We start from the raw sequence: 26,456 nt of genomic DNA, 5'->3' as shown, positions 1-26,456 counted from the left end.
ACTTGTTTAGACTCATTATAAAATGTGCTGTGTTAATGTTTTTCTTTCTAGGAAATGTCAAGAGTATCGCAGTTCCCTTCCAGTTGAATTAGAAAAAAAATAATCATTGGAAATAGTGCAGAAAAGAAGTATGAATTCCCAGCTGTGGCATTGACTTTTAGTGGGAGCATTGACTCTGAATTTTTGCATGTGACCATTTTGTTGCATCTTTTCAGCTTACAGACTTGTCCTTTCTATATGGTGTATGCTGTCCTGATTTGACACAAAACTTACCAATAAGCAGTTCTATGATTTAAATGAGCTTGAGTTCTTGGCATCATCTGGGTAGTCTCCTGTGTCACCTAGTTCACCCCGGAACAGTTTTCTTAGTATCAGAAAGGGTTTATAATATCAGGGCAGCAGATGAAATTCTATGTTTGATCCCAGCAAGTCTGTAGTGAGTTCTGATAATATAAAAACTTTATAAAGACATTTCTTAGTTCTTGAGGTGGGTCAGATTTTTCTAGAATAAGCCAGAAGGAATTATTGCAGTGAAATGTGGGCAAAATTTTTTTCTGAAATTCTCTGTTGGAAATGAGAATAGCCTCTAGTGAAAACATCAACTAGACTCTTTGTATTTCCAGTTTTGGAAAACTGGTCTCATTCTTGGCCAGAGATTCCTATAATTTCAATTAACCGCTCTAAATCTCCACCTTTCTCATGTCTGGTTTTGTCTTCCATTCCCAGCTGTGAGCTCTGGTTTTTCGAGCTGATTGCGGGTGGTTTGTGTATCACATAGGAGCAGGGAGCACCATGGACGCTGCTGCGGTGTAACATGACTCATACTGCATGCAGAGCCAATGCAATTCACGCAGTTACATGTGACTGCTCACCTTCCCACCAGGGTTGTTCAGCCAGCAGCAGCTGTCAACTCAGCCACGGCTCAAACACGTCACCCTCCATCAGAAAAGTCAGTTGTACCTTTACAACGCCATGACATGTTTCTATATATAATAGACCGTTTCTCTCTTTGACAGAGCCTTGTGCTAGGCTGTGCTGTGACATCCTTGTTCATCCTAGAGCACAGTCTGCTATGTAATGTACGTATAGTCACTATGGAGGGGGTTTTTTTTTACAGTATTCAAAGGGGGCTGAGGGATGCAGGTTGCCTCTTGTTGCTCACCAGCCTCCCAATTTTCATGGCATGTGCAAATTTGTAGTGGCAATTTGGTTTCTTAGGTTGTTTTAGAGGGTAGCTCCTTGTGTGTCCCTTATTGCAGTAAGAAGAGTTTGACCCAATCTTTCCTTCCCTGTGGTGTCCTAAAATGTTTCGACTGGATGTCATGTACCAACAGCAAAACACGCAGGTTAAAAGTACCAGCCAGGTTCTCATGCCATGGCACAGAAGTCTAAGCCACCATGGTATGGGGTGAAAATGAAGGGCTGGTGATGGATAGGCAGAAGGTTCCTTTATGGTTTTTATATCTCAGAAAAAGGCCTTGGAAACCATATTCTTACTGTTACCAAGCATGAGAACAACCTGGAGATGGGGAAGCTGAGTGAGACACTAGGAGCGGCTTTTTGTTTTAGTGGCAGGCTGGGTGTTACTTGCAGGGAGGGTGTCACATCAGAAGTCCAATCTTCAGTTCGAGGTGGATACAATAGGCTCAATTGTAGAGAAGTGTGTGCTCAGTTTTCAACTGTAACAAAGAGCGTTATCTTAAGGCCTTACGGATGAATGCAGTTGGTTTACGTGAGACCTTTTTGCTGAGTTAAGAGACCTTCTTCAATCATAGGCTTACGTCCACTTGGTATTACCATGATCCAGATTGCTTTATTTTGTCAGGATCCAAGTGTTGCTGGTGTAATGGCCTCTTTGCTCCATCACCACTTCCACCAGTAAATGGTAGCTCTTCTGTGTAGAGGTCTGCATGGCTTGAAACACTGAGCACCATGAATGGTCCCTTTAATAGAAACAAAAATAATCTTTTTTCTCCTCAGATGTGAGGCTTTTCCTAATAATTTTATGGACCTCGAGGGCCAGGATTGAGTATGTTCTAGCCTAGGATCAGATGATGATTAACATCCTGCCTCTGGGCTGATCCACTCTGACATGCTCCCTCGCAGCTACCGGCACCATGCAGGAATGGCTGGATTGTTGCATGTGAAGAAGATAAACACTTAATCGGCTTTAGCATTAACTTTACACTTTCTTAAGTATAATCTTCTGGCTGATTTTGCTTCCTCCAGTAAAACATCCCTCTCCTCACCCTACCCTGACCCTTGCCAAAACTTAAATTAATTAAATGAGAAGTAAGGAGATAAAGACTAGAGACAGAATGTTTTCAAGTTTCCAAAGTCTTTCCTGCCGTGATGCTCAATGCCAAGAGTAACCTATAAACTGAGCTGCCCCTACGGAAAAAATGGTACTTTTGAAAGCAGAGGTGTGTTGGTCAGTTTCACACATGGCTTAATCTGCAGTATTACTGCCACAGAGGTCTGGTTCTGCTTCTGGGTAAGTATTCTTGGCAAATCTGTGCCCTGCAGAGGCGATGGGGATACGTCTGCCTTCACCTACCAGGCTGGCAGCAGTGACTCTGAAGCACTGGGCACTCTACAAGCCTGTGCTCAGCCTACTCTGAGCTGGCTCAGACCTTGGAACTGAGAATGGGTAAATGACCTTTTTTCAGTATATTAACAACTTCAGTTTATTATTAAGTTGCATTTGCAGTGAATGGATTTTTCATGTTCTCATTCACTGTGATATTAGTAAGATGACTGGTGTTTTAAGCATTTTTTTTGGTCATCTCTGTTTGTCATTACTGGTGATATTTTAATCTCTTTTTTTTTTCCCCCTCCCGAATTTCCAGGCCTGCAGGTGGTCTCTATGGCATTGACAGCATGCCCGATCTACGCAAAAAAAAGCCAATTCCACTTGTCAGTGATCTGGTAAGAGTTTTGTTTTATTTTGGCCAAGCAACCATTAGTGCAAGTGGCTTTACTTTTGGACATATGGTAACATTCATTGTCACTGAAGGTTTCCTGTTTTATTAAATTAATTCTGATGCTAAACAATTAGGAGTTTTGCTTAGAAAAATCTCAGTGAGAACGAGCTACGGTTTTGTAGAATTAATTTGACAGAATTAAGATATTTTTCTTGTTCTTTTTCCTTTTTGTTCTACACAGAATATTTGATTATTTTTAGACCTGTGTTATTTTTAAATGTTTTCCTAAAAATCACATACTTCAGGGAAAGTTCTGGTGTCCATGTGAGGATTGGCAACTTACCAGAAGGTTGGAATTTCAGAGGATAGATAAACGAGCATATGTGCTTGGATTTTTAAAGTAATTTGCAATATTGCCAGTAGGCTTCTGCACTGAGGAAGCACGAGAACCAAGTGTGTAATGAGGACAAGTTTCATATGCTTCTGTGATACGGTGAAATAAGGCTTCTGGAGGACAAATGGTTTTCTTCTGGCTGTATTCAGTACATGTAGCGATTTCATACTTGGGAGGAATGCTGCAACAGCTGAAAGACCAAAGTTTCTGTGCCCTGTAATTCATGTGAAAAGTTGCATGCAATTCTGTCTGCCAGCTTATGCATGGGAAGCTTAATAGGTGTCTTACTGCCTGCTTATATCTTAAATCTTTGCAACAACAGCATTAACTTGTATTACTTCCTTTCTCTGCTTTCATTCTGTCTCTCCACAGGCCATGGTAAGTAGAGCTTAAGACTATCCGCCAAATCTTCACCAGAAACAAAAATTGTTTTCCCTTATTTTCCCTCCACTTCCTTGCTTTTTTCTTTTGAACCTGCGCTATTGCATTGCATGTGTATCCAGCTCTCTGTCCTGCTTCATCAAGGATGGAATGAACTTTTTCAGTCTGTCTTCTGACATCATAAAGTGAGCCTAAATGGAGGTTTCTGGTAGGGTTTGATGATTTCAAAGCAGATGTTGCTAGTTTTTATTTCCTTCTCTGCCTTCCCCTAATTGGAGTGGCTTGCTGAAAAAATCCAGTGTGAGGTGCTGCAAAGGCTCTGCCCTGTATTGTCCAAGACTGCAGAACTTGCTGATGTAGTGCTGCAAAAGAGGCAGTTTTCAGGGGAAAATGCAGTTCATTCTGTTCAGTGGTGGCCAATGAATGTGATACACCAGCACACTCAAACCTGTACTCACAGCCCACTCTGTTCTTTTTTTATCCTGTTTTTTTGTAACCGTGTTTGGGGGTATTGTGTATGATGAAATAATCCTCATTTGAGTGTGAATGAAGTTAGATATAGAAGACTGAGTCCCATGTAGTTATTTTAGGCAATAGCAGCATTACTACTGCTACCAGAACATCAATGTGGAGATATGAATCCAGATTTTGTTCACAGTTCTTACTAGAGAAACTAATAAAAACTTACTAGTCTGAAACTGGTTGTGGTCAGGTGGAAACAGTTTGGAGACCTTTCAGAGTATGAATTTGACTCTTCTGAGATGTGAGTTATCATTTAAGAAACCAACTCAAATATATTAGACTGCGGGTTTGGTGTGTGGCGTGAGAGAGCCCCCTTGTTCACATGCTCATATCTCTGGGCACGCAGTGTATTTCTGAATATTGGTGGTGAATAACAAACTTTCTTCCTTCTTAGTCACTGGTTCAGTCCCGGAAAGCCGGAATTACCTCAGCAATGGCCACTAGAACATCTCTCAAAGATGAAGAGCTGGTAAGTGGGAGGGTTGCTTGGCTCCTGTTAACTTTTAGTAAGCAAATTAAGGGAATTTGCCTCTCTAGGATTCAGAGCCAGCTTCACAGATGCCTAAAAATATAGATGCAAAGCTTCTTGTATCATTTGTTTAAAGAAACCAAACATGTAAAAAACAACATTTAATGTGTCAATATAAGCCTGAAAAATGTAGTCCTACCATTTCATTCTGTTCTACCTATCAACCATGGGGGACAATGTGAGACTTGCTTTATGCAAGATATTCTTTATCCTGAAACCTTAATTCTTTTCTTACATCTCCTCCACTTTTTTAAATGCCTAGAGGAACATTTTTGGAAGGGTATCCTCTCCTGCTGCTTGTAAAAGTCTGATAAATTTGGCTACCTCAAATGTGTACACTTATGGCACTGCTTATGTCTTTCCCTTAAAGCTCGTGTGTCAACCAGCAAAAATAGGTTCAATCACCATCCTGGATGTTGATTTAAGTGTGATCTTGCTTTTCAGAAATCTCATGTCTATAAGAAGACCTTGCAAGCCTTAATTTACCCCATCTCTTGTACAACTCCACACAACTTTGAAGTGTGGACAGCCACAACTCCTACCTATTGCTATGAATGTGAGGGTCTGCTGTGGGGTATCGCACGGCAGGGAATGCGCTGCGGTGAATGTGGAGTCAAGTGCCATGAGAAGTGCCAAGACTTGCTCAACGCTGACTGCTTACAGAGTGAGTAGTGGCCTCTGGAGTGCAGCTGTTCCAGAAGTGCAACCAGAGCTTCTCTAAATGTACAGGTGATACCTGAGTGATCAGTCCTCAGCACAAGGACACAGATCTGTTGGAGCAAGTCCAGAGGAAGCTGCGAAGATGATCAGAGGAGTGGAGCACCTCTGCTATGAGGACAGAGGGTTGGGGTTGTTCAGTCTGAGGAAGAGAAGGCTCTGGGGAGACCTTACAGCAGCTTCCAGTACTGAAAGGGGCTACAGGAAAGCTGGGGAGGGACCCTTTATCAGGGAGTGCAGGGATAGGACAAGAGATAACAGTTTTAAGCTGAAAGAGGGGAGATTTAAATTAGGTTTTAGGAGGAATTTGTTTCGTCTGAGGGTGGTGAGGCACTGGCACAGATTGCATAGAGAAGGGTGTCTCTTCCCTGGAGATGTTCAAGGCCAGGCTGGATAGCAACCTGAGTGAATGGAAAGTGTCCCTGGCCGTGACAGGGAGTCGAAGTAGATGATCTTCAAGGTCCATTCCAACCCAAACAATCTTATGACTCTGATTTATTAAAATGACTTGATTTTTCTGAAAAGGTATGATTAGGCTAAACCTACCTCTGTGGACACAGGCAGTTCCACTGATGCAGAACTTTGCAACATCATGTTTAATATTCTTTAAAAGAGGTTAATTCTTGACTTCTTCATGTCAATTTCTATTTTTTTGTTTTAAACTGTGTAACATGTTTAGTCTCTGTGTGTCAGCTTGAGTAACGTGCTAGGGTATCCTGCATGGAAGGGAGGTAGCGGACTGGGTGAATAGGGTACTAGGCTGGATATTCTTACTTTGTTCTGTCCCTCCTGCCCTGGTATCCCAGTCTAATTGCTTGTTTCAGCCATCAAGCTACTCATGCCAATTTAAGCCCTTCAGAGTAGCATTAGGTTCCTGCTTAGGGCACAGAGTCCATGAACTTAGCTTGGATTCTCCTTACCAGATGCAGGTTGGCAGGTCATCTTGTCTATTAGTAGAGTCTCGTGTTTGAATAACTAGAAACCGGCAGATGATGGGTTAGATAGGAAGGTGTTTGAATGTATGGGCAGCATTTAATCTTCTAGTAGTGTTTCTGTTTATTTTGTTGTTATTTATCTGCAGTATTCAAAAGCTAAGCCCTCTCTTCAAAGAAGAACTCTTAAAAGAGCTATGACTTTGCAGGATAAATGAGACCTTGCACAAACAACTTAAAATGAGTTAGATTCAGCAAGAAAAAGAAGAGAGAAAAAGTACTAATCTGGGCATCTGCCTTGGGCTGTTTGGTTTTTTTTTAAATTTATTTGCTTGTAAAACAGGTTCTTAATTTGGTCTCATATTTATGTTCTTGTTTGAGGACAAAATACCTTTGTTTAAATGGAATAGAAATTTCTGCTGTATGAGGTATATCTGGGGTAGGAAGGTTTTCCTGGCATTGCATCTTGATGGACTAAGTCTATGGATTTAGAAAAGTTTGTGAAATATAAGCAGACTTACTGCAAATCCATGTCAGTGACTATATGAATATAAATAATCAAATCATGTATCTGCCTCAGGTTCTTTTTTTCAGGGAAAGCTAGATGGGATGATCCAGCAAGCGATACCAGTGAGTGAATCATGGGTCACTTTTTTCTTATGGCTTATCTTAACATTCCAAATGGATGTTGTTTATGCTTGTATTTTTGATGTGTGCAGAGTTTTTAAACCAGCCATAGTTAGGACAGGGGCTGTTTCAATGGCTTATTTATCAGATGCAGCTGGTACTGGTGAAACATCTCTGTTTCTCCTCAGTTGGTTTGCAGTTTATAGTCAAGCACTTGTATCATTGATATCTTGGCTGTGTTGTGACCATTTTTTTTGACTAAGCAAAGAGCTGCTGTGTTGCATTTAGTTCAGGAGACTGTAGTTAAGCCATAACTCAATTTTCTGACAAAACCTGATGTAGAGGGTCAGATGGAGGATAATTTTGTTCGCTTCTTGAGTTCACTGGGACCTTCCACTAATCGGTGAATTTCAGTATTTGAGATGAAAAGCTGCTGATGTGCACGTGTCCGTGATGTTAAAGCATTGAAACAGAGTTGAAATATCTTAGTATGGGGAAAATGCTATGGAGCTATGCTCTTTATCAGTTATCTGGATGAGGGGGTTGAGTACACCCTCAGTAAGTTGGCAGATGACACCAAGTTAGATGGGAGTATCCATATGCTGGAGGGCAGAAAGGCTCTGCAGAGGGATCTAGACAGGCAGGATTGCTGGACTGAGTCTAACTGTATAGGGTTCAACAAGGCTCAGTGTTGGGTCCTGCACTTGAGTCACAACAACCCCATGCAACGCTACAGGCTTAGCTGAGAGTGACTAGAAAGCTGTCTAATGGAAAATGACCTGGGGGTGCTGATTAACAGCAGCTGAATGCGAGCCAACACTGTGCCCAGGTGGCCAAGAAGACCAGCAGCATCCTGGCTTGTATCAAAAATGGTGTGGTCGGCAGGACGAGGAAAGTGATTTTCCTCTGTACTCAGCAGTGGGGAGGCCGCACCTCGAACACTTTGTTCAGGTTTGGGCCCCTCACTCCAAGAAAGACATTGAGGGGCTTGAGCATATCCAGAGGAGGGCAATCAAGCTGATCAGCGGTGTGGAGAACAAGTCTTATGAGCAGCCACTGAAGAAGCTGGGGCTGTTTTGTCTGTACGAGAGGAGGCTGAAAGGAGACCTTATTGTGCTCTATAACTACCTGAAAAGAGGTTGTAGTTGTATGGTGCTGGTCTCTTCTCCCAAGTAACAGATGATAGGACAAGAGGAAATGGCCTCAAGTTGTGTTTAGACTTGATATTAGGAAACATTTCTTTCCTGGAAGAGTGGTGAAGCATTGGAACAGGCTGCCCAGGGAACCGGTGGAGTCTCTATCCCTGGAGGTGTACAAAAAGCATGTAGATCTGGCAGCTAGGTAGATGGCTTGCTAGTCATGGCTTTGTTGGGCTGGTGGTTGGACTTCATGGTCTTAGAGGTCTTTTCCAACCTTAATGTTTCTATGAGAGCAGAGGAAAAATCCAAGACAGCAGCATTGAAGAAACAGACACGTTATACAGAATGGAGATCATGAAATGGAAAGCAATAGAAGGAAAACTAGATTTAAGAAATAGCTAATGACTAAGGGATTATATTCCTGTGGAGGGCAGCTACAGCTGTCTGTGGTCAAGAAGGGATGCTTCAGAATGGGATGGGTAATGGAGAGATTTCATTGGTAGCTGGGAAAATACAATAATGTCTCAATAGATGCTTATATGAGGTTGTTACTCTTTGAAAAGAAAGGCTTGGCATTGTGGTACAGGAGAAGGACAGGAATGATGTTATTTCAAAAAAGTAAAAATAGCCATGCTAGTTCTGTCCCAGTATAAGTTTCTAAAGGGATGTTGTGGAGCCCAAGACAGAGGTGTAAGACGTGTGTGTAGAGCTCCCATGACTGGCTTACTCTTACAGCTTACAGCTATCTGTGGCTTAAAGACTTTCTAAGCAGTGGATGCCATGCTTAATAGCTGGCAGTGATGGCTCCGTGAATTGGTTTAATCCTTGTTCAAACCTGTTTATGTCTGAACTGTGTTGGGGAAGAAGGAGATAAGCAGCAAGGAGGAAGATGGTCTTCTTAATCTTACTGTTTACAAAAGAAAAAATGGAATGAATTTGCTGTAAGAAAATTAAAGTAGTAGAAGACAACTTCAGTCATGAGAACAGGGAGTCTCGGGAGCAGCATCTGAAAAGTAACCATGGGGGAAGGATTTCTAATCTCTGGTTGGAATTAAATAAGCTTATGCAATGGGCTGTGGGATGTGATGATGGCAGTAGTCTGTGCTTTTCTGTGGAACAGAAGTAACAACTGGAAAGGACTGTATTTTTCATATATGGCAAAGCATTAGCTAAAATCTTGTTTTGTTCACGGGATTGCAGATGTTTGCTTTGCACATTTCCTTTGAAAATATAAACACAAGATACTTCAGCATGCAGAGTTAAAGAAACAGAAAGGAAACAACTGAGAGTACACTGGGCCCAAATCTTGTGAAGCATGTAGAAAGGTGAAACCCAATCAAACAAAAATTTTACTTACTGGGTTATTAGAAAGCTGTGCAGCATCAAAACAGGAAAGGAGCTGTGAGACGGGGATCTGGGAGGTACCCAGTGTGAGTGTGGTGGGTGTCATGATCTGGGTTAGAGATACAAAGGAAACTGAAGATGGCAGTTGTGTAATTAAAAGACAGAGGCAGCAGAGGAAAGATTGTGCTGGGAGATTAGAAGATGCTTGGGCCAATATGTGGGTGTGCTGCTGAGATTCAGTAAATTCCAAGACAGAACTTTAATGTATACTGAGCTCAGAAAGGATTTCTTCCTAACAGAAGGTTTATTGTTGCTGTTGATAAAAAACTCCATTCATGGGACATACCTTCTCTTAGGTCTCTTTACAGCTTCTAGAAAATGTTACACTGGAGTTAAATGAATTTTCCGACTGGTATTAAATACAGTTCTGTTGATTATGCCTTGATGCCTCAGGATATATCTTCACTTCAGCCTGTGTAAGTCTTCCAGAAAAATGGTGCATTGGAGGAAAATGAATTTTCAGACTAATAACAAATACAGTTCCATTGTCTGTGCCTTGAAATTCTGGGCAGACACCTGGGATTTTATTCCTTAGAATCAGAATGTACTGTTTATCCATCTTCTCTCCTTCAATGCCTTTTTGTAGGAAGTAAAAGGATCTCTTTACCCAGGTCGGTTAGAATTTAGTTATTTCTGCTAAGGGTGTTTTTCTTATCCTCTGTATTTTTACAAAACTGAACATCTAAGACGGCCAACAAATGTGTGGGACTACAGTGATGAAATACTCATATTCAGCAATGCTTTGTTGCAGTTTGAAGGAAAATACATTTGCAGACCAGTTTAGCATGCCTGTTCTGTGAATCGGCAATATCTGAAGTGCAATAATCTGGAATCAGCTGTGGCATGTGCATTGGCAATGTCTGAAGTGCAGTAATCTGGAATCAGTTGTGACATGTGCACTGCCATTACCTGGTTTACTGCTGTTAGCACCAGGTTGTTTCTCTGAGAGGGTGTTTCTCTGTTGTAGGTACTTAAAAGATATTATTATGATGATGGGGCACTTACCTCTTTATCATGAGCTCATAAATACTTGCTCAAGGGAAGATGCTTTCTTTTTAGCTTTCTGCTATTTTTGGAAGCTAGTATAGCTATTCTGCTATGCTGGAAATCTCTGCTCATTGGGTGCACTTCCCTCCATCCATTTTCATCCAAGTAAGAAAGGATGTTCTTTAAAATCCCTGTAGCATGCAAAATTTTTGGGAAAAAAGAGAACTTTTATCTCTTGCCCTGAGCACTGGTGTAGCACTGACTACAATACAATAGGTTAGGCAATGTTAGTATCAAAGGAAGAGGTGGATGTGCAGGATACAAAGGAATGGATGCAGAGAAATAGGCAGTATTATGAAGAATGTGGAAAGGAAGGGCGTTATGCTAGCAGCACCCTAGTGAAAGGGGCTCATACGGTTCTGGGCTAGCATTTTTTGTAGCGACGTTAATCTATCCTGGGTAGATTACGTTTAAACTTGAGAAAAGGAATTGCCCTGGGACATCAGAGTCTGGTACTCTGGAGGTCTTGAAAATGAGGAAGTGAGATCTCGAGCTTCAAACTTCTGTTGAACGTGGCGTCTGTGTTGTGAGTGTGATTAGCCATATGAATTTATTAGTGCTGGATGGTGTGCTGGAATAACAAACCTTGGAGAACTTTACATGAGCTATCAGGACCAAGTTATTGAATGCCAGTACTGTTTTGGCTCACCTCTGGAGATGTTCAGTGCTTTTTGACTCAGGACTGGAAGTAAAGGGGCTGAAGAACAGGCCTTATGACAGAGCTGGGGGTGTTTAGCCCGGAGAAGAGGAGGCTGAGGGGAGACCTCATTGCTCTCTACAACTACCTGAAAGGAGGTTGTGGAGAGGAGGGTGCTGGCCTCTTCTCCCAGGTGACAGGATGAGAGGGAATGGCCTCAAGCTCCACCAGGGGAGGGTCAGGTTGAAAAAATTAGGAAAAAAATTTTTGACTGAAAGGGTCACTGGGCACTGGCAGAGGCTGCCCAGGGAGGGGGTTGAGTCACCTTCCCTGGAGGGGTTTAAGGGATGGGTGGACGAGGTGCTGAGGGACATGGTTTAGTGTTTGATAGGAATGGTTGGACTCGATGATCCGGTGGGTCTTTTCCAATCTGGTGATTCTAAAGTATGTTTGTTGATTTTTGCATGCGAAACTTGTCTGTGTTGCCCACTGATTTCAGAGGCTGCAGTCCAAAGACCTGCATGATAAGTGGAATGGTAGTGGCACCAATTAAGTCACTCTTGTGATAATCATCTTGGCTTCTGGGTTGAATGATGATTAGATGCTGTGGTGATGAATGCTTGTTTGTTCCCAGAATCCTATGTAGGAAAATATTTGCACAGAAGAAGGAAGGATACCTTTATTTGAAACTTGAATATCTATTTTAAGTTTCAGGAATATATAGTTTCTAGGCATTATCCACCTACTGAACAGCTGTCTTCTATCCTGCCAGTGTTGCTTTCTTGACTTTTCCTGTTAAAGCATAGGATAACAGCTCTGATGGTTTCCTAATAGCTGTATCAATACAATTCCCAATATAGACATATTTGCTTTCTGTTTCCAGTCATGAAGTGACTCATAACTCAGTCCTAGAAAAGAAGAGAGAAGAAAAGACATACCATTTGTATGAAACCGTGCACAGTACTTATATATTCCCGTGCCTTTTAATTGCCATTTACACAACTTCTTGAAAAGCTGATCCACTGGCCCAAACCCTTTTGCAGCTGAATAAATAGCATTTAAGTCTGGATGGAGGAAGAGCACTCCCAGCCACCCAATGTAGTGAAATGCTTTGGATTTGTCACACATAAGTTGTAGGTAATTAGTCCACCTATGGTTATTTTGGACACTCTGATGATTTTGTACCAACAAGCAGGTGTTAAAATTAAGAAAGAGTGAGTTTTTCTGTTCTTTGTTAGTCTGTATTGATAAATAAGGTGTCTATCTGATTCTGGCTTTTGCAATGCAGTCCAGCTGCAGTCTCTACAGGGAGAGAGAAAACTTTCCCAAGGAAGCAATGATGGAGCCTTCTTACCTGGGCAAATTATCTGGGCACAATGGGGAAGCAGTATGGATGGAAGTGGGAGTGTTTCATCTCAAAGTCAGGAGGCAGAGCCAAGCCTTAGTGATAGCAAAAGAGGGGACTGTCTAGGTGTCTATGTGACATGGCTTGCACATTCTGCAACTCAGGATACCCTGGACTGCTGCTAGCCTTGCAGAGGGATAAATGGCCCCACTATAAAAGCTCTCTGGAGGTGATGGGAGTGTTAAACATGTCCATTTGTCCAAGTTTGCACTCTGAAGCCACATTTGATGCTCCTGGAATGCTTGCACTAAGGCAATGGAACAAACCATGCTGCTCCAGAACTGAGATAACTGGTATCCCATCTCAATCATGAACAGTGAAATATTTATATTTGCAAGCTCACTGGCTGGTAGTTTATTTAGAAAATGGTTCTGAAATAGATGTTTGAATTTGATTCTTAGTTTTCTTCCAAGTCAGAAAGGGCAGGGCAGGGTTGGTTTCTTTGCATCAGTGTAGGTTTCAGAATTGTAGTTAGGAAAGGCAAATTTTTCACCTTGGCCTTCCCCAGTTTCCCAATAATTTTCTGTAGCTTTGTATATTCTGTGTAGTGTCCGCCTCCATCCCCAGAAGACCTAGTTCTGTTAAAGCTGAATAGCACTTCTTATCTGAAGTTCAAAGTATAGCCACTGGTATCATTTTGGTTTCATATTCCTTTAATAAATGCTGGGTCTACAGTTGGATGATTGCCTGATACAAGACATTGCTTTGGGTGGTACTAGTTCTTCATCACCAGTGAGCAGAGACAGCAGGGACTGCATAATTAATTCCAGTATTGTGATTTCATTTCATCTTAAGCCAACAATAGGAAACTCTGGGGCAGGTACATTTTATTGTACTAAATGAAATACTGAACATCAAGCCTCTAGCAAGTGAAATGAAAAAAATAATTGTCGAGTAATGCAGAGTTTTGTCTTGTTTTATACCCAGGTCTTTAATAGCATACCTTGGTATGCACTGTCCTTAATGAACTTCTGAAACTTCACTGGTCACAGTCTATTCCAAACTGCGTTTTTATTCTGTTTTTTTTTTTTTATTTGGATGATGGAAGTTATAATTGAGTTTTGTTTCTTTATTGAAGTGGATTTAGTAACAGTGAGAGGTGTTAGATGGAAGGCACTAGAAATGAAAGCCTTCAGGCAGCATTCGTCACTGGGCACCCTGTCGAGCCTGCTAACAAGGTTGCCTCTTATGTTGTACTGCTGGGGGTCCTTTATGTGTGTGTGTTCATAGAGCTTTGTTCATATTTGGTCACTGCCTACTGATGCTGTTTGATATGCAGGAGTGTAATGCCTTATATTAAAGGTGCTCCAGATATCATATTCGCCCACTTCTTCTAGAAGAAAATAATGCTGTGTATCTCTGTGATTGGTAGCTCCCTTTGCACATGCTTGCACCTGTTTTGGTGCATATTTTTTTAGGGTAATTTAGTATTTGTGAACACCTGGAGGAAGATAGTTTTTCTAGGACAAAAGCTTACATTAATTAAACTATCCCAGAAAAGAAAAGCAAGCAGAATTGTATTAAACTAAACAGATATTTTATGATTGAATGTGTTCACAGGAGTTTTGTACTGGTTTAACTTTATCTGACTTAAGAGCATAACTTGAAATCACTGCAGACTGCCTACATTTCCTTTCACACCTTGGTTTGTCTGCCCTGTTACCTCATGTCAATGCTGTCTTTAATGCACATCTGACACCTTAGTCAGTGCCTGAATTTTGACAGCAAACAGGACTGTCAAAATTGAATAGAGGGTAGCTGGTTATGTGAGCATTCTTACCTCAGAGTTAAATGAACTTTTGCATTTTGTAAGAGGTATGCAAGTGGCCAGAGGCCTCTCTTTTTCCAGATAGAGTTGAATAGCTGTGTAGTACAGCCCCTATGCCTGTGTTTTGTGTTTCCAGTTGCTGGATAATGTACTGTACTAGTGCCCAATGATGGCCCAAGTTTTTAACTACTGAATTTGCTACCTTATAGGTATTTGTTACGGTTACTGCGTCTGTGTCATTCACAGTCTAAGAATGGATAATATGAGCTGTCTCCTTAGAAACTGATGAAACAGAGTGGGATCCAGAGAGGCACTTTGGATGCCTCCATCTCAGAGCCCAATCCATACGGGGTGGTTCCAGGCAGAATGGGACATAGGCTGTGCAGTGGCTTTGTGCTGAATGAGAGTCATGTGGTGCGTATCTATAGGAAATGCTGAACGTGGTGGCCCATCTGAACTTCTGCTCTTCCATGGTGTTGGGGTGCAGTATTGAGACAAGCTCATTAGGCACTATTTGTGATGGAAGTATCATATCCTCCTCTTAGCACTTGCCCAAGCAGGGATTTATTTATTTAGAGCACGGTGATGAGAAGAACGGGTATGCTGATGTCTGCTGTTACAGAAAGAACCTCATTCCTGGATCTTCCTCAGGCCTGCATTCAGGAGAACAGCCTGGTTACGTGTTACAGAGGAACCTAGGTGCTCCATTTCCATTATCCCCTTCCAGCTTTGAGTGGTCCAGGTTCTCTTGTGTGTGTGTTGAAACTGGGGGGGGTGGGGGGTGGGAGTCCTGACTGTAAAATTCAGTGCAAGAGCTATCATGCAGAGGGTAAATCTTGTTGTTGATCTGTTCAGATTCAGTAAACATGGCTGTGTGTTTGTCTCTTTCTAATGAGTGTTACGTGTATTCTGATGCACAGGAGCAGCAGAGAAGAGCTCAAAGCATGGAGCTGAAGACCGAACCCAGAATTTCATCATGGCAATGAAGGATCGCATGAAAATCCGGGAGCGGAACAAGCCAGAGATCTTTGACTTGATCAGAGATGTGTTCTGTGAGAGCAAAATGACACATGCTCAACAGATGAAGACAGTGAAACAGAGTGTGCTTGATGGCACCTCAAAATGGTCAGCAAAGATCACGATCACGGGTGAGTGAAGGAGGCTTAAGTTCTCTTGGCCTTATGGGGGAGCCTAAGGTAAGAGTTGGTGTGAAGCTAGAGAGATTGGAGAGGAAGGGCTTCCTGACCTACGTCTCTTTCTGCTCAGTGTTCAAGTAGCAGGTGGAGACACTCATCCCCACCCAGACCCTGTAGTGCACAGCAGGCTGAGGCTCATCAGAAAAGCTCTCATGTGATATTCTTATTTCTCTGGCCACTCTGAGCTGCTGCTTCACATAATGCGTGAACACATTGTCTTGTTGCAGAGTGGTGGTAACCTTTCTCTTTTCCTTCCAGTGGTGTGTGCTCAGGGTCTGCAGGCCAAAGACAAGACTGGGTCCAGTGACCCGTACGTAACAGTTCAAGTGGGTAAAACCAAGAAGAGGACAAAAACGATTTTTGGGAATCTGAACCCAGTATGGGAAGAGAAGTTTTACTTGTAAGTGCTCTTACAACAACTCTCAGCCTTGTTTTGCCTGTTTGTACCACCTGTGTCTTCTCTGTCAGTATGCATTCCCACATAACCTCTCATGTGCAATGGTTTTATTTCCACTCAGTGTTGTATGTGTTATCTGGAGGGTTGATGTCTTCAACAATGTACTTAGCGAGCATCTATTCATCTCATCTGTTTTACTTGTGTGTATATAAATTGTCTGCTCTGTGAACACTTTTGTATTGATGTTTCTAGAGAAAGCTGAAGAGAAAGGAAAATCTTTAACTCAGCTACTCTTGTTCCTGACTAACAGACATACTTTCAAAATTCTTTGTACTATAAAGGAGAAAAGTTTGTCTAAAAGACTAAGCAAACTTCCCATGAGCTATTTCTATGACCTGCTGCTGGTGTTTGACCTACAAAGGTCAAACTGTTAAAGGTAGTTAGTTTTCTGTGACATTGCCAGGCTTCCCTGTCAGTTCTTGAAAACCAGTGTAGCAGTAGCTTTAGAGATTATCTGCTTTCAAGATGAGCAGTGTACCAATGTCTGAGTTGAAAGCAAAAGCTGGAGGCACAATTCTTTAGATATCAACTGCTCTCAGAAGGCTGAGGAATGTATTATTCCATCCTACTTTTATTGAATAAGTAAACAGTACCCTCGATTTATCATTGAACATGTTAAAAAACAAAATGGAGGCATGAAATACAGCAAGAAAGTATTTTCTGAAGGTTCTGGATGATCTCATTTAACCTCAAACATCTTTATTTCCTTTAATGTGCTAGGTCTTCCTTGTACCTTCTCTCTTTCCTTTTTTTTTTCTTCTTTTTTTCCCCCCCCTATTTTTAACTAAAGTGCTTGTAGGGAGCTTTCACTGTAAGCTGAAGTTTGTTTGTGTTTTAAAATCAGGCTTATATCAGCCTAGCTTTGTCTTCACAATGTACAGTACAAACAATTATTTTTGAAGTTGTTGTGATCTTCTCATTAACGTCAGAAAAAATCTTGGTGCTATTTTGAGCGAGCAAGCCCTTGGCTTTATTCTTAGTTTAATCCAAGGTAACGTTAGTGCTTGGTGAGTAGTAAGTGTGCTTAGGTGCCATTTGGATAACTCTAGTCACAATAGCAGAGAGTCTGTGTGGGAGCCGTAAGGACCTCGATTTACCATGCCAAGTAGTTACCATGGTGTTTGCCGTGTGTTCCCTTCTAATTTTAGGAGCTTCAACAAATACAGTGTTTAAAGATAGATAGCGCAAAGTGATAAATGTCACAGCTTTAACGGTGCCGCTGTTTAGGTTTTATCGCCATGTCTGTGATTCAGCAGATAATATGCTGTTGGGCATTAGAGTTGATGCTACATTCTGTCTTGCCTGTGTCTAGGTCATTGTTTTAATTGCCTTGGAATAGGAGGAGAAGATGAAGGAAATGAGTACAGTGTCCAGATCGATGGCAGGAGAGGATTCAGTACTGGAATCAATGTGTCATTTCATTAGTAGGTGTCAACGCTCAGCTTATGCTGGGTGAGGAGAGTGTCATGTAGAATTCTATGCAGCACTGGTCTTTTATACACCCATCTTCCTTTTTTTGCATTCATGTATCTTTTAGCAGCTTACAACTCATGAAGTTTCTGAAATTTTCTACCCCATAATCAAATGGAAATTTAAATCAACATACGCAGACCAAAAATACTCATTACATACCAAGCTTTTTAGACAAGATTGTCAGGACACCCAAGAGGTTGTCAAATTTAAAGGGCTGGGTGGGGTGTTTATCCCTTAGAATGGAATAATTTTGAGAAAGGTGTGGTGATAGTTATTGAAAGCCTACCTTGCAGCTGATGTGAAAAGTTTGGTGTTCAGAATGCTTTTTGATTTCAACAGTTGCAAGATACGTGAGGAGAGAGAGGTCAGAAAAATAACTAATGTATGTGTCAGCAATTGCTGTTCCTTTTCTGTTTGACTTGGTGGACAGACTTGTTTGTTGCTGGTGCTCATTAGGTACCCCGTGTGTTTTATATGATCACAATTCTGATGTCTTTTCAAAGGTTGGATTTAGAGCCAGAAATCTGCGTGTATCAATCATGATAGTGTTGGCTATTGTAATCTGTGGCATGAATTCAGCAGACTACGTACAGCTGAGTGATATAATTCTTTCTACAGATTCAGTAAAGTTTGTTAAAAGCAGCTTAAGCAATTGTTAAAATTTTAAAGGCTACAGTAGCCTATTTCAAGTAATTTTTCTGTGCTTGCTTATGGATGGAAAAGTGTATTAACTTAAACATCCCTGCTTAAAGATGACTTTGTTCCTTTTCTACATGTTTTCAGAAAAAATGTTGTGTTAGGCTTGACCCAATTTTAAAGTCCAGATTTAGAGTTGTATTTTAGAAAAGGCAAGGTTGAAAACACTTCAAGTTTCCATTGTAAGTGCTATTTAGGTCATTACTACCCTGTGTTACTGTAGGCACCTGCTTAAATTAGCGACCAGTTCTTGAAGCATATTCGTGTTGTCTGAATGAGTGATTTGCAGGTCCTGTTGCTTTCTGAAAATTATCCTCTTGCATGTTTACATCTTCAGCTTTAGGATACGTGGTGTTATAGAGGGATTTTTATATCTTTCATTGAAGTCTGGACACCTATGAAAGGATAAGGCATTGATCTTTCAGTGTAGTTAAAAGCTTTGCAGACTTTATGCAGATACTGCATATGGGGTGGTTGGCAGGATTGGAGCTAGATGGGAGACTCCAGTCATTGCTGCAATGCAGAAATGTTGTTCTGTGAGCATGCACTAAAGAAGCCCTACTTCCCTTGCCTATACAACCCATTCCCCTTCTGCAATAATCTTCGATCCCTTTCCTATAGTTCTGATGAGCAGACTTACAGGTACCCTCCTTCATTTGCCATGTTACCCCTGCTTTCTTTCCTGGCCCATAACTCCAGCTGGACAGAAGGCAGCGCGTGTCCAGCCTGCAGTTGCATCTGAGTTGTCTGGATCAGTTGGTACATGAGAGCCAGGTGGCTGAAGACTTCCCAGGGGTGCCAGCTGGTGAGGGTTTCTCTTCTCTACCTAGCTCTAATTTTTCAAAGAACTTGTTTAAACATAGGAGCTTTTGTAACAAGTCTGCGTAAGTCTAATTCCCTTAAGAAGCAGCCCAGTGATGTTAGAAGGAAGATGTTTTTGCGCCATTCAATGCAATTAGAATTAATATCCTGTTTAGACATGTTTTAGACTGTCAGTAGAAAATACAGGCTTCCTAGAATCTTTCTTTTGTAAAGGTTGAAGCTGAGCATCTGTTTGAAAGGGTTAGTATAGCAAACAGCATTCAGGAGAATTAACCTGACTGCAGGACAGTGTTTTTGTTTCAAAGCATGAACTCTGGGCTCACTTTGAGTCTGCTAGTCCATACCTTTTGTTCAGGAAGCACCCTGGTCCTTAATGACTGTAAACACAATAAGTTACTGGATTTAGACAGGAAGTTCCTGTTTTTCTTGGCCTAGGCACGAAGTGACTCGTTCATTTTACAGTAATATCTCCTTGAAGTTGCATGGTCTGAGTACAGCTGTGTCTGGAGCTTTGATGGGTGGGTGTGAAATCACTGCCTGGAACAGATTACATTGTCACTGAACAGTTTGCAAGAGGCATGTTTATTCTCTCTCACTGCAGAGGAGTAATTGAGTTAAAATAAATGCAATGCCTTCTGCTAGCAGATAATATTTTACTAGGACCTGCAGAGCCCCCACATGATATACATGCCTGTTTATCCTTTGGGAATGGTGCTGTTGCATAGCTAACCACTGGTTTGTCACATAGAAGTTTCTATTTGATTCCACGAGTTTCCTTTCAGCTGCTGAGACTCTTACCAAGCTCAGCATCTTTCCATTGTCTCTGTGGTTATAAGTGACTGTTCCCAGAGTTGTATTTCAGACCTCCCCTTCTGAGACCACTGTGTTTATAAATGTCACTGTAACGCTACACCCTCAGTCTCCCTTCATTGCAAGGCTGGGGCCATTCAGTTTGTCTGTCTTTCTTTGTTCTCCAGGTACCACAGATACTGAAACTGACATTCTGATAAAATCCGGCTTGTTTCCCTGCCCTGTTACCAATGCGAAATTTAAATTTGAAGGCAGAGTTGATGCCTTGTGGCAAGCAGCTTTTGGGAAGCACAGTTATTGTAGCTAAGGATGTAACTATCACTTTATCTGCTCTTTGTAGTTAGGAAAGCTGCTCCATTAATTTGTCACTTGATGTTGTAGCAGTGGGTAGCAGCAAAATTATTGTACTTGTTCCCCTAAGAAAAGAGCTTCATGCTAGTAAGAACAGAAAATGAATTTCATCGTTCTTAGAGACAGCAACAGCTGGATCTTGGGGCATATTATTGTGCTGTCATGCTTAACTTTTAAGCTGCTAAGGATTTTAGCTTCATTCTCTTACCATTCTGATTTTGCCCTCAGTGTTTTCTCCACTGCCCTGTCTTCTCCCTAAAAGAGGAGACTTAGCCTTGTTTAAAAATTAACCTGTTCTGAGAAGTTTTCTGCCTCCCATTCCCATTGAGGTTGGCCTCAACAGAGCTGCCAGTTGGACCCTGCTGTGTTAAGATGCTTCATTTGAACCACATCCAAATCTTCCTGCTTTTTCAGCCAGACCATTTCCCATAGACAGTATTTTTTTTCTGCTCCCTCTGTGTGTGGCTATAACTCTTTACTGGGCTTTCACATACTGGTTGCTGTGACTACTCATTTTTTTTCTCATTTTCCAGAACATCACTTTGCTTTTTTTTTAAGCTTTGCTCCTCAGAAGCAAAAGTTTCCTCCTAAAATGATCACAGGTTCCAAAGTCTTGCTGATCTGTTGTCTCCTGTGCATTTTCCCACCTCCTGCACTCTCATCTATTAATTCTGCAAGCAATTCTCCTCTTTCTCTCTTCCTCTCTCTTCCTCTTTCTTCCTCTCTCTTTTTCTCTCTCTCCTTCTCTCTCTTTTCTCCCTCTCTCATTCTCCCTCTCTCTTTCTCCCTCTGTCTCCCATTGCTTGAAATATCCCCTGCAGTGGATGGTGGAACTTCACAGGCCCTTCTTGAGAGCTGCATCTGCTGTGGTGCAGAAGTGAAACTGCTCACAGAATACAGCCATGTAGATATTCACTAGACTTTTGGAACTGTAAATATTCTTTAATACCAAAGCACAACAAAAGTACTTAATTTTGGCTTGAATTATGTACTTTTAAATCTGCAAAATATTGTTGGTTCCTCTGCTCCCTCACTTCCATTGTTCTTGCTACATCTACTTGTTGCTTTTTGCATGGTCTGTCTTACCCTCTTGGGAGCTGCCAAGTACAGCAGAGTCTTGGCTGCATTTGAAGCCTCTGGGCTCCCCTTCAGGCAGAAAATACAAGAAAATGACATAATTTAAGGAAACATCTTTATGTAAAATGGATATGTGGACTGATAGGGTCATGTTGGCATCCCACCTCTCTAGACTGCAAAGTGTGTTTTAGAGATGCACAAGCTAGATCTTGCTGCAGCATTAGTGGAATGAAACAGAAGGCTTGGTAGGTCCTGCAGAGTTAATGTTAGAGGACCACTAAGATGATCAGAGGGCTGGTGCACCTCCCATGTGAGCACAGGCTGAGAGTTGGGGTTGTTCAGCCTAGAGAAGAGAAGGCTCTGGGGAGACCTTAGAGCAGCTTCCAGTACCTGAATTGGACCTGCAGGAAAGCTAGGGAGGGGCTTTTTATCAGGGAGTGCGGGGATAGGATGAGGTGGAATAATCTTAAGCTGAAAGAGGGGAGATTTAGATTAGATTTAGGAAGAATTTTTTTCCTTGAGGGTGGGGAGGCACTGGCACAGGTTGCCCAGAGAAGTAGCAGATTCTCTGTCGTGGAGGTGTTCAAGGCCAAGTTGGATGGCGCCATAAATAACTTGATCAGTGGGAGGTGTTCCTGCCCATGGCACGGGGTTTGGAACTGGATGATCTTTAAGGTTGCTTCCAACCCAAACCATTCTATGATTCTGTGAATGTGTTGATAACACCTTTCTTGTGATCAGAAATTGATTGGGAAGAAAAGTCTGTGTGGATGTGATACAAATGAATCTTCACCCTTGTGGTTATTTACCACTTCATGAGTGTAGGTTCACCAGTGAGAGCTAACTGTGTCAGAAGGTTGCAAGTTTTCAGTTTGGCACTCTCTATGCTTTAAATGTATGATCTTTACTGTGGGTGAAAACCGTACTGTGAATTGCTGGGTGAATTGTTTTATAGGTATGCCTTTGTTATCTCCTCTGGCAGAAGTGTCAGTATTGCCACAACCTAATGAGGCTTATGACTTTGGCCTTAGCATTCCTGTGAAATCATGGAATCACAGAATGGTTTAAATTGCAAGTGTCCTTAAAGCTCATCCAGTTCTAACCCCCTGCCACAAGCAGGAACATGTCCTACCAGACCAGGCTGCTCAGGGCCCCAAGGAGGTTAAGTAACAGTCCTGCAAGTGTTATTAGCACAAACAGCAAATTATTAGCAAATTCAGCACAAATGTAATTGTTTTTTTTTTATTCAGAGCGTGAATCATTGGTTGCAAGTGGTGTTCTGATCATTTTTAGACACTTCTTTTTCTTTCTCTTCACTTTTTGAAGGCGAGGAGGCACTTGCAATACTCCATCCCTGACATCATCTGATCCAGCTTGGGTGAACATTTACAGATGGGCAGAGGTCTCAGAGCTAAGAGTAATTTTCTACAATGTTTTTGTGGAAACTGGGGCTAGATTAGAAGGATACAAATTGATGTCTTCATTGTGGGAGGCACTAATAGTGTAAATTCAGCAGATGCCTGTTCTGTTTAGCCACTGATACAGCAATTAGCTTGTGTCTGGGAATGCCACTGTGTGTGCAGACCAAAATTAACTACAGCTTCATGTGCTTTCCTGCTTCCCGTCAGCCCAGTTGCTAGCTGAGCATGGGAAGAGGCCAGAGTATTGGCAGTGTAGGAGATATATATGGGGAGCTGGTTGTTCGGGTTTGGATAAGACCAAGGGGGAAGGAATGTGGCAGAAGAGATGGAAGTAAGGAGTGGGATGGAGGGCAAGTCAGCAAAACCAGGGTCAGTGGCTTCCACTGCACTTGCAATCATCAGCTTCAGGCAGAAAAGCTTGACAGAAAAAAAGATGACTATTTATTTTATTTCAATTTTCTTAAAAGATTTGGTGAGCTATTTCTTGAAAACGTTTCTTTATTTGGTAGCTTGAAGAGTAAAAGTAAGTTCTTTATAAAAATGGCACCGCTGCAAGCATCATGAGAATAAGAGTATAAAAGGGGAAGGCAATTTCTGAGCCGTTTACAAAGGGAACCTGGTTTCCAGTCTCTCACCCTCTGAAATTGGCCTGAAAGCATTCGGTAGTTTCTTCCCTGCAATGAGGCCACAGAGTGTTTCTTCTCTCCTCATCCTCTTGGGAAAGCTGTGGGAGACTGGACAGATGTATGTGTGCACAGAGTGAAATTAGATTTCACAAAAATGTAGCAAGAAATGGGACAGGCATCTTTAGAAATGTGCCAGCTCCTGTATTAATGAAGGAGAAGGTTGCTCGCAGCAGAGCTTGTTAGGGACAGTCTTATGGGGTCATAATGCTGTCATAAATTGGAAGCTGTTTCTCATTAGTTAAAAAGCCTGTTAAGACTTAACAAGCACAGGGTCCCTGGTATTCCTGATTCTGTTTTGAGGTGCTCTCTGTAAGGTGAACTGGTGTTGGCACAGCTGTCTTGGTTCTCTGAAAGCAAGGACTGTGTTTCCTACAGACTTACTGATGTTTTGTGGGTGAGCCACCAGCCCAAAGCTTTCAGCTGCTGTGAGTGAGTGATAAGGCTCACTCTGGCATGGATGCAGCATAATGAATGCGAATTGAGCCATCTCTTAAAAACAACAGAGAAAGGTATAGTAAAACAGAAGCTTCCACAGCTGAGTAGATGCTACTGGAAAGTTTCCCATAGCACTAAGTAGCAAGTTATGCTGCTGTATCTGATGATAGCTGGCCGCTTCAGGAGTGTGGGATGATACATGTGGTACTGCCTAAGGTAGAGTTAGGTCTAAACAGTGAATGTTTTCCTAAAGGGAAGAGCAGTTTCTGATCATTAGTAGCAAAGACACAGGTCGAAGTAGTCCTAACCAAGAACTGCCGTGCCAGAAACTGAAGTCTGAAGAAGTCAGAAGCTAACTTTGCGGTGCTTTGTGAAGAACACTGTGTGCCAGTCTGTGTTTTTTAGGCACCAATGCACTCCTGAACACTTGAACATCTATGGTACTGCCAGGATGTACATTAGTACACCACATTGGGAACAAAAGGATTTCCTTCACATGCTTATGCTGGTAGATACAGCAATGCACTTGGATAAATTTAAGAGCTACAAAGCAGCAGTCCAAGTGTTCTCTGCTTGTGAATGCTTACTGCATGGTTTTGTTGAAGGGATACATCCTTAGAAGTAGAGGAAGAAGAAGGGGAGAATAAAGGAAGGAGATAAAACTTGAACCTTCTCTCTTCTGAACTCTAATTATGGCTTTGATTGCACAGCAAATGCAGGGAGCAGTGATGCTCTCTGCGCGTAATCAAAACTACCTGAAATTGTCTCTGACTTTCTCCATGTAATTCCCAGCTGTTCCTCTGTGCTGGAGGAATTGGTAGGAACTGCATAGATGTCTGTTAAGCAATCCTGAATCACAATAGGAACCCAAACGATTTCTTGGTAGGGAGAATGCAAATACCAGTCACTGCCACATTGTATTGACCAGGCTTAGCAGATCTCTTCTGACCCATTTCTTCCTTCTCCCTGTTGCTTAGCAACAGATGCAGGATGTTAAAGTTAAAAAGACTGGAAAACAGGCCTTCAGCAGAAGTTGCCTGTTTTCATAGGTTTTATTTCCTTGAGGGCAGACGTTTGTAGTGGTTATGGTGAGTAATCACCCTTGTCACAGTCTCATATGAGCATTCAAATTGCTTTATTGTATTGCATGCCCTGTAAATGAGCAGAGCTCCTATTATAAGGTTCTTCTACCCACTTCTGACATCCAGGAACCTGTTTATATCTACAAAAGATATCTTAGCACTTAAAAAGAGAGAGAGGCTGGAAATTCTGCCTGTGCATTAGACTTGAGGGTGCCTGTTCAGCAAACAGTAAGCTGTTTTTTCAAAAAATCAGAATGTCTTTAATGACCTGCTTAGGGCACAAAGTATCAGTCTGAGCTGTCAATAATAGGCAGACTTAACTCTGGTAATTAAATAGCAATGTTATAACTATGTATCTCACCCTTCCCTCCCAGGGACAGGCAGTCTTTATATCATGTGATGATAATGTATTGTGTATTTATACACTACTGCTTTGTGACTGTCTTAAACTAAGAGAGCTACCTCCACCTGAGCTCTTTATCTTTCATTAGAAAACATCATGAAGGGTGTTTGTCATAGGCCATGACCGTGCTATCTGAGATATTGTGTGTGCATGAACACCAGTAGCCTGTGATGCTTACAACTAACAGAAGATCATTGATGAGGAGAGCTATCAGGAAACAATGAGAAGCTCATGGACATTTTTGGGGTGTATATGCTGAGCTTAGCAGGCTAGCCATCACCAAGCTATAGTGGGCTTCACAGCCAAAGCAGCAACAATGAAGAGAATTCTCAAGTTCAAGGAGCTGCTGCTGAGTGAGGGTGAGCAGGAGAGTTGCAGTCACTTATTGAATGTGAAGTTGGTGGCTGTGGTCAGGGCAGGGCGCTCCTTCAACGTGCATCTGAAGTGCAGTACCTATCGTGTCAGGGGGGCGTTCAGAGTGCACCAAAAAGTTGTTGTGTAATTCCACTCAGATGCTCCACTTTTAAAGAAAAAAGGCATTTGTTTACCTTTTGTTTGTGCATCCCTCTACTGTTGGACAAGTGGGTCAAGAGGAATGTGAAGCATGTAGCATACAAATGTTGGCTGCATTATGTGCTCTTCAACATTCTGTTTGTCTTTTTTGAAGTGAGTGCCATAATTCTTCTGACCGGATCAAGGTGCGAGTGTGGGATGAAGATGATGACATCAAGTCTCGTGTCAAGCAGAGACTGAAACGCGAGTCTGATGATTTCCTAGGACAGACAATCATTGAAGTCCGTACCCTGAGTGGAGAAATGGATGTGTGGTACAATCTTGGTGAGCAGGGCTTTTGGATTTAAAATGTCACATATTGGTTCAGGAATGTTTGAGAGTGTTTGGGTGTATTCAGGAATGTTGCAAGAAATCAAAAAACTACAACACCTCCACTTTCCCCCCAAACCAGAAACTCCCTCATGATTTCAGGAGGCACGGTGGTGCTGCAGAGTAGCTGCAAGGCTTTGATCCTGGTTAAAACTAAGAGGAGGGGTATAACATATCAGAAGGGTGATGGGTTATCCCTGTCGAGCATTGGAAAGTACAATGGGTCCTGTGTCCTTTTT

The 26,456-nt window shown here is 41.9% G+C and overlaps 1 protein-coding gene across 19 annotated transcripts in view; it reads left to right on the top strand.

Annotated features, from left to right (window-relative positions):
* The window catches only part of UNC13B (unc-13 homolog B), a 229,945-nt gene that overhangs the window by 132,928 nt on the left and 70,561 nt on the right, over window positions 1-26,456 (top strand). For 10 of the 19 annotated variants that reach the window (XM_069880894.1, XM_069880888.1, XM_069880887.1 and 7 more), the window contains 6 exons: window positions 2,850-2,934; window positions 4,616-4,690; window positions 5,195-5,414; window positions 15,347-15,574; window positions 15,881-16,022; window positions 26,003-26,172. In XM_069880894.1, the coding sequence (XP_069736995.1) occupies window positions 2,850-2,934; window positions 4,616-4,690; window positions 5,195-5,414; window positions 15,347-15,574; window positions 15,881-16,022; window positions 26,003-26,172 (920 nt within the window). The remainder of the gene's footprint in view (window positions 1-2,849; window positions 2,935-4,615; window positions 4,691-5,194; window positions 5,415-15,346; window positions 15,575-15,880; window positions 16,023-26,002; window positions 26,173-26,456) is intronic. The other 9 variants (XM_069880889.1, XM_069880892.1, XM_069880896.1 and 6 more) reach the window with 1 other exon arrangement.

Source organism: Phaenicophaeus curvirostris, chromosome Z, assembly GCF_032191515.1.
Source record: "Phaenicophaeus curvirostris isolate KB17595 chromosome Z, BPBGC_Pcur_1.0, whole genome shotgun sequence".
Classification (NCBI taxonomy): Eukaryota; Metazoa; Chordata; class Aves; order Cuculiformes; family Cuculidae; genus Phaenicophaeus; species Phaenicophaeus curvirostris.
Note: the sequence above shows the minus strand (reverse complement) of the source record. Positions and strands in the feature narration are given on the sequence as shown.